Source organism: Bombina bombina, chromosome 1 (assembly GCF_027579735.1).
Source record: "Bombina bombina isolate aBomBom1 chromosome 1, aBomBom1.pri, whole genome shotgun sequence".
Taxonomy (NCBI): domain Eukaryota; kingdom Metazoa; phylum Chordata; class Amphibia; order Anura; family Bombinatoridae; genus Bombina; species Bombina bombina.
Window position 1 is genome coordinate 1,342,735,050 of NC_069499.1, and position 17,762 is coordinate 1,342,752,811.

At 37.5% G+C, this 17,762-nt stretch overlaps 2 protein-coding genes across 2 annotated transcripts in view; both read left to right on the forward strand.

Annotated features, from left to right (window-relative positions):
- LOC128664740 (uromodulin-like) overlaps positions 1-17,417 on the forward strand; it is a 32,891-nt gene extending 15,474 nt beyond the window's left edge. The window contains exons 3-7 of the mRNA XM_053719550.1: positions 74-252; positions 4,776-5,015; positions 6,143-6,299; positions 17,020-17,153; positions 17,282-17,417. Of these exons, the coding sequence (XP_053575525.1) occupies positions 74-252; positions 4,776-5,015; positions 6,143-6,299; positions 17,020-17,153; positions 17,282-17,417 (846 nt within the window). The remainder of the gene's footprint in view (positions 1-73; positions 253-4,775; positions 5,016-6,142; positions 6,300-17,019; positions 17,154-17,281) is intronic.
- Positions 7,174-9,193, forward strand: LOC128643566 (kinesin-like protein KIF24). Its single transcript, XM_053696410.1, is given in 6 exon segments — positions 7,174-7,349; positions 7,904-8,116; positions 8,118-8,348; positions 8,350-8,650; positions 8,652-8,709; positions 8,712-9,193. Coding segments are annotated over 6 exon segments (1,461 nt in total).
- Positions 17,418-17,762: the final 345 nt, after the last annotated feature.

The following is a 17,762-nucleotide window of genomic DNA, read 5'->3' on the forward strand; positions in this document are numbered from 1 at the left end:
TGAAGGGGCACAATACACTCATTGATCTGTGAAGCTTGGATTTTGCTGCATGATTGGTCTTTTACATTGACAGGTCAATGGAAGTCATTTGATTTACTCCAATGAACTGACCACTGAGACTAGCTTGGGACAGGGGCAAGAGGCCTCGGGAAGGCTAATTTCAAGATCATCTGATGTCCGTATCAAATTCTCCTGTGTCTATGACTTTCAGAGTGTTGTGTCTCTGCCATATCAGCTTCTGACCATTGCATCGTATGTATCCATTTTTTGTTTGTTTCTTTTCAAACAAGTAGTAGTATTTCTTTACTTTGCACACACTTTCAATGAAATCCTACAATGCAAATACACTATACTGGTTTGTTTTTATGTAATATTTTATATAAAATGCCAACAAAGGTAGTTCAACATTCCACTCCTAAAACCCTAACTCATAAATCAAATCCTCTATTTTTTTGGGTTCTCCTATACTAGTAGAGAATAAAAGTAAATATTCCATTCTTGCACTTAGCAGCTGTTAAGAAAAAAAATGTAATTGCTAATTAGCTGAAGTGCATTTTTAGAACTGCATTATTTAAAAAGTAATTTACATTGAAACGTGTAAAATTTTTCTCTTTAAAGGGACAGTCTAGTATAAATTAAACTTTCATTATTCAGATAGGACTTTTAATTTTAATCAAATTTCCAATTTACTTTTATCATCAGATTTGCTTTTTTCTCTTGGTATTCTTAGTTTAAACTAAACCTAGGTAGGCTCATATGCTAATTTCTAAGCCTTTGAGGGCTGCCTCTTATCACAGGCTTTTTAAATCTCTTTTCAACACAAAGAGACAGAAAGTACACGTGGGCCATATAGATAACACTGTGTTCAGGCACAGAAAGTTATTTAAGATCTAGCACAAAACAATGCTAAATTTAAGACAATAGATAATAAACAGTCAGTCATGTGATCAGGGGGTTGGAAGAAGGTTCCTAGATACAAGGTAATCACAAAGGTAAAAAGTACATTAATATAACTGTGTTGGTTATGTAAAACTGGGGAATGAGTAATAAAGGGATTATCTATCTTTTTAAAACAATAACAATTCTATGGTTGACTGTCCCTTTAAATTTAAGATGTTCCTTTTTAAAATTGGCTCAAAACAATGTTTCCTTCCAAAGTTAATGGATATTATAAAGCACATAAAGGAGCTATATAAAATTTGTGATACTTTAATTGCTTTGTGTATTCACTATATTACATCAGTCACTCATCAAAAGAGTTTATTAAAATTAACCTTACGCAATTTTGTATTTTATGTTTAACATATTGTATAATATGTTAACTGTGCACGCCTTGTGGGATTTTTTTATATTGTAAGACTGCATGGTGTTTTTTAAATAATTTTACAGCCTGGGGAATATCCTTTAGATGTATTCATACAGTTCTATAGTGTGGAACACAATTTTTGTAAATTCAAGCTAACTTATTTTATATAACAAATGCCATACATAACATTTCGGGTAATGCCCTTAATCATATCTGCATACATGTAGTTTTCAGGTTAAACTATACAACTTTAACTACAGTGTTATTTGTTGGAGCATCTAAACCTAATTCCTCATGCTCAGTAGATGCTGTCCACCAGTATGTATTGCTGTTCTGCACAGTAGCGACTTGAGAGGGAGAGGTTTTTTTTTTTTTTGTTTTTTTTATACCAGTTTAAAGGGACATTAAACACTAAATACACGCTAGATAGAATGATGCATTCAAAGAAAAGATTAGTCCATGACTAACATGTAGATGTATTTTTTAAAGTTTCATTAGTTGTTTAAAAAGTAACAAAATAAGAGTAAAGTTTTAGTGTTTATAAAACACTGGGAGCTGCCATGTTGTAACTTGTGTTACCTTCTCTGCTGTGGCCAATTAGGGACAGTTATACATAGGTCATTAGAGTGTGCAGCCAATGGTTGTGCTGGATTTAACAGTGTTCTGCACTTCCATTTCTAACAGGAACTGAAAAGCTCACAATTTCAGAATGGAATTACAGGCAAAGAGGATAAAATAAATAATGAAAGTATATTGCAGAGTTGTTTTATATATACAATTTATCATTTTATATTACCATCTCAAAGTGTTTAATGTCCCTTTAAGAACGTGTGTAACATAAATTCCTTTGCATAAGGTTTTAAGACCCAAGTTACCTTTTTAGATTAACATTTTAATTTATGTATGAAGTCATACTTATGGAATGCAGTATCGTAATTTATGAATACTGGTCTATGTAATGTCACACCCCCTAAAACCAGCATTTTGGATGGGACCACCAAAGAAATTACTCTTGTAACTAAAACCTGCAACTTTTATTGTGTATATGGAGTTCTGTTTTAATATATTAAATTTGCAACAATAAGTCTTAAGACTTGTTCTAGACCATACTTTCCAAATGAGAATGGTTGTCAAATGCCATGTGTTTATGACTACAAATATGCCAGGATTTTATAATTCCCCTGCTTACAGATGAGCTACACTTCATCTGATTACTGAAACTGAGAAATTCTTATAAGGTTAAAAGGTAGTTACCTTGGTTTATTGCAACTATTTCTGCAGATGTGTTACAAGTACAAGCTTGAATCATCTCCAAGGCAGGAGCTATTAGATAGGATGGGGATAACCATCAGAGGAGTAGCCAGGCCAAGGTTCAATAATAGGAAAGCTGGAAGCAAAGATCACTGCAAAAGGGTAATGCAGGAGAATAATCCAGAGGTCAGCAGACAGGTAACCAGTCTAGAGATGCAGGTACAGTTAAAGGGACAGTTTACCCAAAAACTTTCTCTCCTTTTAATTTGTTCCCAATGATTCATTTTATTTGTTTACAAATAGCTCCTTTAGCCTTTATATTGGTATTTTTGAAATAGCTGATTTAGCCTATAGTATCCCTAACTATACTGAAAGTTTCTATACCTAGGTATAGGCTATTGAGAAATTTTGTAAATACAGCAAGCAGAAGGAATTACTCAGTGGGAGGTGGAAAAGATTCATTGTCAATTGTTCTTTCCAAGTATTGTACAGATACGAAAGGGATGCATTTGAGTGATAAGATAACAAGATCTGATCTGTCAGCAAGCCAAGTCTATTTTGATGGGCTATGGTTTCAAAGAGCAAATCCAGCTATTTATTTTGCAAAAGAAACATACTTTAGCATACATTTTATATGTTGCTGCTGGTATAACAAGTCATGGGGAACACATATAGGGAAAACCATTTTACAGTGAACTGTCCCTTTTGAGGATGAGACAAGGATCATAAATTGGGGAAACATGCCAGGGTCAGGATCAAAGGTAGAAGCCAGAAACAAACCCCAGGACTTTCATACAGAAAAAAAATCAAGCCCTAAACTGTTATCTGAGGCAATTTAAAGGGACTGTCTAGTCAAAATTAAACTTTCATTATTCAGATAGGATTTGTAATTTTAATCAACTTTCCAATTTACTTTTATCATCAAATTAGCTTTTTTCTCTTAGGTATTCTTAGTTGAAACTAAACCTAGGTAGGCTCATATGCTCATTTCTAAGCCCTTGAGGGCTGCCTCAAATCACATGCTTTTTAAATTGCTTTTGAGAACAAGAGACTTGATAGTTCACGTGAGTCAGGCACAGAAAGTTATTTAAGATTTAGCACAACACAATGCTAAATGCAAGTCAATAGATAATAGTCAGTCATGTGATCAGGGGACTGTCATATGGATCTTAGATACAAGGTAATCAGAGGTAAAAAGAATATTAATATAACTGTATTGGTTATGAAAAACTGGGGAAAGGGTAATAAATGGATTATGTATTTTTTAAAACAAAAAAAATTATATTGTAGGGCTGTCCCTTTAACACCTCCTCCATAGATCTTGGCACAAAAAAACTTGCAGGGTCACTACTGACATCCAGGTCACAAATAGCACTACCTTTAGCGCAGGTAACACAGTTGGCACTATTAACAGAAGGTCTGTAAGTCTGATGTGTGGAACTTAATGCACCTTCTTGGACATAGCCCAGCCTTGTACTTCAGCTGCTTTAACTGCCTTAATGTATAGGAAAGTCAAAATTTAAACTTGCATGATTCAAATAGAGCATGTTATTTTAAGACACTTTTAAATTCACGTCTATTTTAAAATGTGGTCGTTCCTTTGATATCCTTTTTGTTAAAAAAAACTCAAATCTACTACACTAGTGCGAGCTAGCTGCTGATTGGTGCCAGCACACATTTGTCTCTTGTGGTTAGCTAGATGTGTTCAGCTAGCTGCTAGTAGTGCAATGATCCTTCAGCAATGGATAAGAAGAGAATTAAGCAAATTTGATAATAGAAGTAAATTGGAAATTTGTTTGAAATTGTATGTTCTATACGAATCATGAAAGAAAATTTTGGGTTTTCCTGTCCGTTTTTAAGTTAAGCCTTTAGAGCCATGATATTAATGGAACTGGACACAATGGACTCCATTTAACAAGCTGCAGATGCTGCTTTGGACACCCATCGTTTCCGGCTCGCCAGAAACTAAAGTTAAGAAGCATCGTTCGATAGAATTGGGATGATTGACAACCCCTGCACAAGCAATCATGTCTGCTCGACACTTGATAAAGGAGTTTTAATCATTGCAGGAAAGATTATTGCTGTTTTTTTTTTTTTTTTGTGTGTGTTTTTGTGTTTTTTTGTTTGTTTTTTGTTTGTTTTTTAAATGCTTGCTAGATGGGCAAACTTCAGGTTGTCATATCTTTCATATTTCCATTTTTTCCTTTCTGGTATCTAGGATGGTGACCTTTATGGTGAAGGAGGGAATGTTTAACGTGACCATGACACTCCATCCCACATCAGAGTTCTTGGATACTTATGAAAAAAGTCCAATTATCCCACTCAGTCACAGGTTCTATACACGGCTTCAAATTTATGGGCATACGGTAGAAACCTTTAGACTCAAATTGGAGGAGTGCTGGGCAACCCCTTCAGCTAATCACAGCGACAAGATAAGACATCCAATCATCATTAATGGGTATTTTTGATACTTCATCTGTTCCTTTATCTGCTAAAGCTTGTTCTGTTCTCATACAAATGTCTCTAACCTATCTTCATTTAAATAACAGGAACTTCAACATTCTTGACCCCGTGCATATAATTTTAATCATCTTTCCAATTTACTTCCATGATCTATTTTGCTTCATTGTTTTGGTCTTTCTTTGAAAATCATACCTAGGTATGATCATGAGCAGCTGCTGATTGGTGGCCGCATATACGCTATGTGTCTTGTCTGGTTAATCTGAGGTGTTCAGCTTGCTACTGACTGTATTTCTGCTCCTTCAGCAAAGAATACCAAGAGAATGAAGCAAGCTTGATAAAGAAGTACGCTGGAAAGTTTAAAATTGTATACTGTATCTGAGACATGCAAGAAAAAAATATTTATAGACAGCAAAAATATGTTAAGGCATTAGATGCAAAGGACTATGTTGCAGCAATAAATTTGAAAGGTGTGGTTAAAGGGACAGTATACTATAAAATTGTTTTCCCTTAATGTGTTTCCAATTACTTTTTTTACCAGCTGCAGAGTATACAATGTATGAGATTTGCTTTTTTTAAGGCTTATTTGTGTATATGAATGAGCTGATTTTGTGTTTTGACGCCACAACCTAATAAAATGGGTTGAGCTTGTAGGTATAATCAGATCTCATTACATTATCACATTGTGTACATATACCTGCTTCTTTATCTTATATCTGTCCATAAACCAATCACCAATACTTGGAGAGAACAATAGAAAATTAACATTTTATTACCTTATCTCTTCTATAACCCACTGGGAGTGTAATTTCTTCTACAGGCTGTGATAATACAGCTTGGCCTCGTGGCCAAAAACTTTCAGGATGGGTGGGGATACCACAGGCTAAATAAACTAATTCAAATGCCAATATAAGGTTAATGGAAATACTTATAAACAATTTAATACACTTCAGCAGGTAAAGTGGATCATTGGGAACAAATTAAAGGGGAGACATTTTTTGAGTAAACTGTCCCTTTAAGTAGGAAGTCTTCAGCAAAGTGACCATAGTTTAGGAATCTGTTGGCGCTCTACAAATAACCGATAATAATAATACCCACTGAATTGTATAATTTTCTCCACTACAGAAAAGCCAATGACTCTACAGTGGAAATTCTTAGCACAAAAGACTATTCACTGGCTTGCTTCTCCATGCAGATGTTTCACTTTATTAATTACACAGATGTCTATCTGCACTGCCGCATTTGGCTGTGTCATATCAACAACACCCATTGCAGTGATAAGGTTAGTAATCTTTATTTATAGAGATTTAGTTTATTATTGTGTTAACATACTTGTGTCTATGGCACCGATGATCGAAAAGTGCTGCAATTCAGCGATTTATTTAAAAGGGATCTGGCGCAATGCCGAATGCGAGCGAAATAGTCGTGTCGACATTATTGTTAACAGGTATCATTGCAGAGGGGCATTTTACTATACATCAGAATGGGTGGGGATGCTGGGGAAATATTCCAATTCGCATCGACACTGATATCGACGATGTAAAGGGTCCTTTTTAAATGTATAGTACTGAGCCTAATAAACCTATGTACCCTAAACCGACATATACCACCAGCGCAAACTAACCCTACACTGCTTAACCCCTATACCACCAGCGCAAACTAACCCTACACTGCTTAACCCCTATACCACCGCCGCAAATTAACCCTACACTGCTTAACCCTCTATACCACTGCCGCAAACTAACCCTACACTGCTTAACCCTCTATACCACCGCCGTAAACTAACCCTACACTGCTTAACCCTCTATACCACCGCCGCAAACTGACCCTACACTGCTTAACTACCTAACGCCCCATTTCTAAGCTAAGACCCCCTAAGTTACCAAAATAAACTCTACATTTACAAAAAATAAACGCCTGAGGCGTTTCTGTGGAAACATCACAGCTGTGACAGACAGTTGGTGGCCGTGCGGGGGATGAGGACGGCGTGCACTTGGACTTATTGTAGTAACGGAAGCATGAGGCACCGACCGGGGCTTGTGTCGGGATGAGATGCAAATCCCATCTGAGGCAAGGGGGCACCCCGTTTCAAGTATAGAATCAAGGATCTGGCAGAGATCACTATGAAGGATTACTCCTACTTAGGTTTGCATAACATGGAGGACTGCAAGCGCCTCTTCCAGCTAATTAAAATCATCCAGAGCGTGTCAGCTGACAAATCTGAGACTCCTCTTCAACCCGGTTGTGTTTACCTCCATCCTATGAAAACCAGATCAGGCCCACGAAGGCAGCTACACTTTGATTCATCTTCTATGACAGTGTTTTTCAACCAGTGTGCCGTGGCACACTAGTGTGCCGTGAGAGATCCTCAGGTGTGCCACGGCAGACTGACAACAGTGTGACATATTTTTTAAACTTTGCTTGTTTTTTACTCCAAGTGCAGGGGTAGTTTGTAGGAAGCATGGCATAACAGCACTATACATACAGTATGTATGTGTTTGTGTATGTGTGTGTATATATATATATATATGCTGTATTAGGCTACAATGTGTGGTTTTTTTTTTTTTTAAATTTTGGGATGGTGGTGTGCCACAGGATTTTTTAATGTAAAAGTGTGCCACGGCAAAAAAAAGGTTAAAAATCACTGTTCTATGAAAGACAACAGACTCTTTGATTCTTCTTAATTAAGTGGTCTGTCTAACAACAACTGCACAAAGGAGAACAATGTGAAACCGCTCTACAAGCCGATCCAGATTATAACACATTTTTCCCAGTGCCTTTAGATACTAATGCCACCTGCACAGCAAAGAGCAATCATGCTAAACTATATACCGCAAAGGACAGAGTCACTAGCCTCGGTGACCATGAAACTCCTGTTATTCACAGAGTGGCTTATGTGTCTGGATACAACTATGGAGTGCCCCAGACTTGCTTAAGGTCCAACACATCAGAAAAAGATGCATCGTGGAGAGAAACAGACAAAATAAGAGTTTGTGTCAGAAAGCGCCCCCTGGGGTTAAGGGAAGAAAGACGTGGAGAAATTAATGTGGTTACAGTGGAAGATAAAGAAACCATATCAATATATGAGAAAAAAGTAGAAAATCTCAGAATATATTCTTCAGCACATATTTTATTTTGATGAAGTCTTTAGTGAGGATTTCAGCAATCATGATGTATACATGAAGACTGCTCATCCACTCATTCAGCATGTATTTAACGGTGGAAATGCCACATGCTTTGCTTATGGACAAACAGGAGCTGGAAAAACATATACTATGATTGGTACTCAGAAAAATCCAGGGCTGTATGCACTCGCCGCAAAAGACATATTCCAGCAGCTGGAGTCCGTGCCTTCCAGGAAAGATCATTTTTGTTTTGATCAGTTTTTATGAAATCTACTGCGGACAACTGTATGATTTGCTCAACGGATGAAAGAGGCTTTTTGCAAGAGAAGATGGTAAACACGTAGTACAAATTGTTGGCCTGCGTGAAGTTCAAGTCAGTGGTGTGGATTTACTGCTAGAGATGATTCAGAAAGGTAGCACAGAGCGCAGCAGAGGTGCCACAGGAGTAAACTCCTCTCGGTCCCATGCAATCATTCAAATCCAGATAAAAAATGCAGCTAGAAGGAAGCTTGGGAGAATCTTTTTTTATTGATTTGGCTGAAAGTGAAAGGGCTTCTGATGCCAAAGAATCCAACAAACTAAAATGGAAGGAGCGGAAATAAACCAGAGTCTTCTTGCTCTTAAGGAGTGTATACGCGCACTGGATCAAGAACAAGCACACACTCCTTTCCGACAAAGCAAACTTACTCAGGTGTTAAAGGACTCATTCATTGGGAATTCCAAGACCTGCATGATCGCTAATGTGTCTCCAAGTCACGTAGCTACCGAGCACACACTGAACACATTACGTTACGCAGACAGGGTTAAAGAGCTAAAAAGAGGAATTAAATGTTCTTCATCTTGCTTAAATCGAGTCAGATCGGATGCACCAGCCTCTCCAAAGCGTGTACAGAACTCTCTCTCTACTCTTGGAGAAAAGGTTTCGCCAAAGAAAGTAAAACTGGGATTACAAATCAATTCAATTCTACCTCTGGTTCGGCAAAACCTAAGACATACCCTTCCGTCTTTCATCCAGCAAATATTCCCTTCTCAACCACTCCAAAATTCATGAGCAAGACTGCTGCATGTAAAGGGAATTTAAGTCATGTATGGCTCAGTCATACTACTCCAATTAAAGGGATTGTAAAATCAGAAAATAATGGGTAAAAGAAGACAGAGGAACAATCTTTGCAGTATAAAAATGCTGCAAACAAGAATTCTAGTGTTAAAAAGCGAACCAGTTACTGAAACGAGCGATGACCAACAAAATAAAATTCAGACTGGTCTTCAGCAAACGGTATTGCAAAGATCCATACAACCAGTGCAGAAGCAAATTGTGTCTAGATGAGGACTGGTTCCTGGAACGCAGAATTATAAACCACCTGATTGCAAAGATTCTGATAGTAAGTATTAGCAGACAGACAGATATTCATTTTGAATGCTGGACTAGCAATCTTCCACAACAGAAAGAAAGGGAGCAACATTTACGATATTACCACCAGCAGTTTCAACAACAACCTATTCTTCTGCAGAAATTGCAATGTCACCCATTAAGAAAAACAATGAATCAATACAAGATGCAAGAGGTCAGAATACAGAGTGGCAGTCCTACTTCAGGGTCTCCGAATGAAGAAAGAGTGCGTCTTGAAGACCTTGATGACAGTGACTTTAGTGAAGGCTCTTTTTCTCATATGCCTCCAACCCTAAAGAAAGGAGAAAGGAAGCACTTTGTGAAAAACTTTAATTTTTTTTCTCCATCAAGAATCACCTGGAACAGAAAATAGAAAGGTAATTGAAAGGGAACCTCAAATGACCTTTGTAGAATCTCACAAAGGCAATTAGCTGGGGATATAATGATGGTTCTGGGTTCTCCGTAAACAAAGAACAAATTGCTTATGATAATTACAATGAACGGAAAAACCTTTTGGAATTCAGTAGATTCCAGTAGTGCCTTTAATTTTTCAGAAGTCAGTAATACACCTGAAAAACGTTACTCTTCTCATGAGAATATAACACATTCTGTACAGAAAGTAAAATATTCATCAGAAATTGAAAATATGGAGAGAAAAAATGTTATCAATAGTTTATCAAAATTACAGGAACAAAGTGATCGATCAGATTGCATAATGGTTTCTAAAGCAAGTGAAAAGGACAGAATGAATGTGCTAGATGAAACTGCTGAACCAACATTGTGATGAAGCGTCTGTGTCCGCTTTAATGGCCCCTTTAAGTGTGTCTCTTCTTCAGGACAACTGGTCTGTGGAATCTCCGTTGTCTGCAAAATCAGAGCATAGGGCAAAATATCTAAACTCTAAAGGAGTCTGGTCATTGGATTCTGCCAGTGAAAGAAGTACTGATAAATCTCCTGGAAAGAATGTGTCTGAGATTGTCAAACATGTGCTTAGGTATAATAAAAGTTTAAATTTGCATAATTCTTCTAGTGGGCTGTTACAAGAATGGGATGACCCTGATCACTGTAATTCATCAAGATAATAAAGGTTTATTACAAGAGGAAAACTTAGGGCTATCGGGTTGTAGCACAAATAACTCTGTAAATGTAAGGGATACTTCTTTAGCTTTTGTTTGTACTGCACATGATCATCTGTTCAGTCAATATTACGATGCCGATACTGAGGAGACTACAGATAATATGACTTTTTTTAAAAGTACCCCAAAGGTTCAGAAACCTGAAGGAACAAAATCTAGTGACTCTTTTGAAGACTTTTATGTTGCCTATTAAAGATTCTGAACTCTAACACCTAAAAAAATAAGCTTATGAAATATGTTTGCTCAAAAAAATGCCAAAGAACCTTTATCATGCAGTTACACAGAAGAGTCCTAGAATCAGGCCCTCCATAGACAGCCCAACTTCTGCCTTGGATACGTTAAGCCCACATGCGAGAGCCATTGAAAGAGCATGGCAGCTGGTTGTCCAGGCACATCGTGAACAAATTAATAAAATGATAGCTTTGTGTACAAGGGAAGAGCTGCTACTTAACCAAATGCCAAATTCAGATTTTAAAGAATATGTGGCAAAACTGGATGAAATTATGGTGCAAAAATCTATCTGTATTCAAAGCCTGAGAAGCCAGCTTAAGCTATTCATGGCTTACCCACTGACAGACGGGAGCACGGAGAGCACCTCCAGTACCTAAAATGGGATCATGGCATCAAACCATATGAATATTTAAAAACCTATAGAATTTCTTACATTTTTATTTTGCAATCTATTGCCCTGCAAAACATCCTAAAACATGTATCAAACTGTCAATTACTGTCTTTAGTTTGAAATTTGAATTATTTAAGTCTTTGAAATGTGTCCTTGTTTAAAGCAATTTGACACTCTGGGAATTTCTCTGAATAACAGTCATTATTTTTAATTGTTCAAAAAAAAAATTTTTTTCAGGAACAATATAAAGTAATTCTTTTTTCAAATTAACTTAATATACAAACACAAAAAAAAAAAAAAATACAACCGTAATGAAAAATAGAAAAAAAGATTGCTCTGAAAAGGGCATTTAGTAGAGCATTGCCCTAAAGTGTTTCAGCTCTTTTAGGGGAAAAAAATCCTAAACTAAAAAACCTTAAAGGGACAGTCTACACCAGAATTTTTATTGTTTTAAAAGATAATCCCTTTATTACCCATTCCTCAATTTTGCATAACCAACACAGTTATAATAATATACTTTTAACCTCTGTGATTATCTTGTATCTAAGCCTCTGCAAACTGCCCCTTTATTTCAGTTATTTTGACAGACTTGCAGTTTAGCCAATCAGTGCCTGCTCCCAGATAACTTCACGTGCACGAGCACAGTGTTATCTATATGAAATACGTGAACTAACACCCTTTAGTGGTGAAAAACTGTTAATATGCATTCTGAAAAGAGGTGGCCTTCAAGATCTAAGAAATTGGCATATGAACCTCCTAGGTTAAGCTATCAACTAAGAATACCAAGAGAACAAAGCAAAATTGGTGATAAAAGTAAATTGGAAAATTGTTTAAAATTACATGCTCTATCTGAATCATGAAAGTTTATTTTGGCCTAGACTGTCCCTTTTAAAGGTGAAAAACTAATATTAAAAATCCCACCCCCAAAGTTTGTACTGGCCAACTTTACTCCAGCTGTGCTTCTCTTCTTTCTTCATGGCGGCGTCCTCTTAATCTTCTGTCTTCAATCCGATCCTTCATGCAGTCCCTGTCACACACTAATGCTTGAATGCAAGGTTCCTCCTTATATAGGAGTGGCCTTGCATTTCTTTTGGCTGACCTTTAAATTCTTAACCAATACAATGAAAGGGTTTTCTATTGGTTGATTGCACTAAATTAAAAATTCAGCTAATGGAAATGTTAGGGCACCCCTATACAAGTATAAAGAGGAACCTCTGATTCAAGCTTCAGTGTAGGACGGGGGACCGCATGAAGAAGGATCGGTTGGAAGACAGATGGAAGAGGCCCGCCCTCATGAAGATGAAGAAGACTTTTCAGTGTGAGGCAGGTAGTGTAGGTGTAGTTGCACTAAGGTCACACAGACAATATTTGAAGTGTTCTGACAGTGTGTGACTTCAGTGCGTGCACTGTCTGTGCTGTGTAGGAACCCTTTAATTATGCCCCCCATGCACTGAAAGTAGCGATGTTTAGCTGACGTAGTGCTCCCCATTATATCCTATGGCATCACCCCTTGCCGGCTCTTCTCGGGTCTGCCCCCTTTTTTAGAAAATATCGACTGACTGTGAGGCTGACTAGGCCAGAAAGGCAGTTTTTTGTTTTTTTCTCGGTCTGTAGAATCTTTTGAATATCTGGCCCTATGTAACCTCTAGCTTTTAATTTAAAAAACAAAAAACAAAAAAAAAACTACTTATTGATATTGTTTCATGTTTAGTGGTTACTCATGAGTTATACATACTTTGTTATTGGGCCAAATCAAGTTGTTAAACACCTAACATAAAAAAAGGGAATTGAGAAAAGAGGAGGCGCATATACTAGAATTAAACGTCCTGAAAAAAATTAAAACGGTGAAAAAATAAAAAATCTGGCAATGTTTTTTAAACCAAATATACCACATATGCAAATGTGTGACTATACATACAATATGTGAGTGCTGGACTTTCTCTGTGTGCTGTATTAATTTGTTTTGTAATTTTCCCTATAGGCCTTGCACCCAGACCTGTCTAGGGTTAACTGCCTGTGACTTTGGGGACAGTGCAGCTTCCTGAGAATGCTATTGTGCACCCAGGGCTGTGCAAGTTGCAGGGTCATGGGATGTGTACCCAGTCCGGTATGAGAGTGCAGTCCCCTTCTGTGTTTTGTATATGTCTAGGGTGATTACATAAGCCTGTGCACCCTTCACTTGTTCCCAGTTTGTTGGATTGAGAGCTTGCATTGTGTGGCTGCTTAGGGACTCAGGTTTTGGAAGAGACCTTGACGTGGTACCTGGGCTTGTCCCATTTGGCCAGATGCAGTAACTAACTCTTCCAGTTTTGCTTTTAATCTTAGCTGAGAGCTTGTGAGTGCTGGACTTTCTCTGTGTGCTGTATACATACAATATGGTTATAGTCCCAAAATTGGGTCAGTGAAAAACAAAGGGGCGCCTCATGTGCAGATCAACTAGAAAAGTGAAAATCAATTACTTCAAATGCCAAATGGGTACTCGCATTTCAAATGAACACTCTTATGTGCTAGTAGGTACGGATTGATATATATTGGGGCATCACCGTTTTTAAAATTACATCATGTCACAACAATAAATACAATTTTGGGGCAAAGTAACGGCCACTGCGCTTCTTCACACACTGCTGCACTCACTGCTTGCTCTCCACATCCTATGTGCAGCTGCCGGCCCACTGGGATTTTTCCCGGTGGCCCAATTCGGCCCTGCTTGCACCAAACTAGTAGAAAACCAAGTAACGGCAAAGCACATTGCACACACAAATTTATAACCTAAAGCAGTGGTTGATAAATCTATATAAAATTTATGAAGCAAAAAAAAAGTGTACAACCCTTTTCTATGTTATAAGACGAGAGAGAAAAACAGAGGGGCGCCTCATGTGCAGATCAACTAGACAGGTGAAAATCAATTACTTCAAATGCCAAATGGGTACTCACATTTCAAATGAACACTCTTTTATGTGCTAGTAGGTACGGACTGATATATATTGGGGCGTATCAGCTCACCCACTCCTGGTACTCCTACCTGGATGTATTCCTAGAAGTGAGAGAGAAGACAAGGGGCGCCTAATGTGCAGAACAACTAGACTAATGTGGTACAACAGACACAGAATGCCAAATGAGTACTCACATTTTTAACGAGCACACTTATGTGCTGGTAGATGCAGACTGATATATTGGGGCATATCAGCTCATCCACTGCAAATGTTCCCAGCTCGAAGAGAAATTGGTATCCAATGTGTGTTCAGCTAAACAAGGAAATATAATGTGCTACCACTTGACTTAAAAAAACAATCTATCTAAAAACAACAAGTAGTGGTAAAAATGGGTATCCAAATAAGTCCCCTCTCATGCAACGCGTTTCTCGGCACTAGAGTGGCCGTTTCATCAGGCATAAGGCACCTCATATTGAACTAACTATTTAAACACTTAGACAAATGTGTTATGATTGGTTGACTAACAACGCCCATTGTGTATTTAACAAACTTGTTATTCATAGACATTAATTAGTGGTCATACATATGTAACATTAAAAACAAAAGCAAATAGGAAAATAGTACAACATCAAATATCACAACATAATATAGTATTAACAATCGTAGCAGTTGCGGTAATCCCATATTCATCACTTTGATCCCCATTGTGGCCTATTTAAACACAGCTCTTAAATGTCTAGTTGTAAGTATTTTTATATTTTTGTTGATCTTTCTTATTATATAGTGCCTCGTTAGCTTGATGGTTAGCAAAACAATCTCATTAATTTTGATCTACAACTTAAGATTGCTTGTGGCATGATTTTTTTTTCCGGCTGATTTGTAATGGGCCAATCGTAGCTGGTAAATACAAGCCCATCCTATGAAAAATTTGTATAATGCAACTCGTCATAGGGACATGTGACAATTGGCCAATCCCGTCCTTTGCTGAATCTAGCCGATACAATGGTTCCACAATAAGTTAACTGTAGAGTTTTGATGGGCATATAGTATTCTATTCTGATAAATGATATGTAACAACATGACCAATAGTAACATAGTTTCCAGCTGACAAACTGCAGGTCATAGAGCTCATATAATAGGTGGATACTCGTCATGTGCCCAGTTCATGAAACATTGCTGATACATATTCTCCCAATTGTATTTTACAAAAGGGTTAAGGTCCGTCACGTATCAAAGTGACGTTTACCTGACATAGCAATTCGAACCAAAAGGGTAGTTTAGTTGCGGTCATATGTATGGTGGCTGTTCTATACCTATAAAGTCGCTTAGATTCAACAAATGGTGTGATTGGCCAATTGTGGTCACATGTCCCTAGGACAAGTTGCATTATACACTTTTCATAGGATGAGCTTGTATTTACCAGCTATGATTGGCCCATTACAAATATACATGCGGAAATGTTAGATCTCTGGAAAAAATCATGCCACAGGCATTCGTAAGTTGTTGATCAAAATTAATGAGATCGTTCTGCTAACCACCAAGCTAACTAACGAGGCACTATATAATAAAGATCTACACAAATAAATACTTACAACTACACATTTAAGAGCTGTGTTTAAATAGGCCACAATGGGGATCAAAAGGATGAATATGGATTTCCGCAACTGCTACGATTGTTGATACTATATTATGTTGTGTGATATTTGATGTACTATTTCCTTTTTTGTTAATGTTCTGTATGACAACTTTAAGGTCTATGAATAACATAAGTTTATTACATCCACAATGGGCGTTGTTAGCCAAATGTGTTGTGATTGGTTGATTAAGTGTTTAAAAGAACAGTCAACACCAGAATTTTTGTTTAAAAAGAAAGATAATCCCTTTATTACCCATTCGCCAGTTTTGCATAACCAACAGTTATAATACATGTTTTACCTGTCGTTACCTTGTATCTAAGATTCTGCTGACTGCCCCCTTATTTCAGTTCTTTTGACTGACTTGCATTTTAGCCAATCAGTGCTCACTGATTTAGTACAGCCCCTCCCCCCGATCTGACTCTCTGAGCCTCCGCTGTAGCCTGTTCTAGCAGATAAGATTCTACCCCTGGGTTGCCCTGTGCTGTGGGACAAGGTAATGGCACCTACTAAAGCTGGGAGGGAAGGGAAATAGAGCAGCCTAATAATTTATTTGGTGAAAATAGTGTAAACTTGCATGCTAAGTGGCTTAATTTTTTTTTTTTTAGTAAAAATTATGGATATTGTGTGTATGTGTGCACATACACGTGCACACAAACATATATACACACACACACACACAGTGTATCCCATATTTTTAATGCTTTGATGTGTAATCAAGTGGTAGTACTTGACCTCAAGACATGAGTAAAAGTTTAAGATCCCATCCCTACATCCCAATCAATCACAGAAAATCAGAAGCGGTGTCAGTGCAGGTCTTTTGTATTAAACTGCAAGGGAAGCCAAAAAAAAGGTTGAATTAAAAGCAGTTCAGCGATAACTTAATATTTTTCCTTAAACTGGGTGTGTGGTACATCGCCTAAAACAATATACATTTTGTAAATTATTTTATATATGGGTATGTTAAGGGGGCGGGGCTTGCAGGGGCAGGGCTTGGATGGAGGGGCGGGGCTGGGACGGTCTATACACCTTTCCAGGGCCGGTCTGATTTCCCAGTCCGGCCCTGGGTGTGAGGTATTTAGATGCTGTATAAGAAAATGAATCATGGTTTTTTGTTTAATTTGTTTTTTTTGCTAAATTTGTAACCTGAGTTTATTTGTAGGATAAATCAAGTAATGGACGTTACACAAGAGCCCTGAGTGACCCCTACAGGAAGATTGTGTCTTATGGGCCCATAAAGTTAACCAAAATTGCAAGTTCCACTATAGAAAAGTCTGACTCGGGTACGGTTTGGAAGTAGCACAAAGCACTTTAGTTTTACCATCCTTATATATTTGTACAAAATGAGATTCACAGATATTATGCATGTATGTACAGGTATTTACATTTTGAAAGCTGTGTGTAACATCCCCATCTCTTATTAGGTATTATTTGGCTTATACTACCAGGAATCTTGGCAGCTGGTTTAATGATTTTGGTGCTCCTTGCAGTTTCTATTGCCAAAGTATTGATGAGAACTCGGCATCTGAAGAGATGACTTCTACTGCTGTTATCTCATAATGTATTTGGCTCTTATATTTGAGGAGCACCATGAAGCACAGAATGGCTGCTCACGTCGTACCTTCCCATAGGAAGCGGCTGAAGAGACACTCAGTAGATCAAGACAAGCGGCAAATAATGTGACTGGCTGTTAGAGTCTGACTGCATCGAGTGCAGCAAAATTTGTGAATGATGGCAAAATATGTAAAAGCTTTTCTCCATAAATACATTTTCTGAAGAGAAATATTGTCTTGGTCTCAATTTGTGACATTTTGTATGATATGAGAAAATAAGATTTGTCCAAACTTGTAGAGGTTCCATATTGAGGTAGAAACACGCCTCCAGATCTTTGTTACATTGACTTTT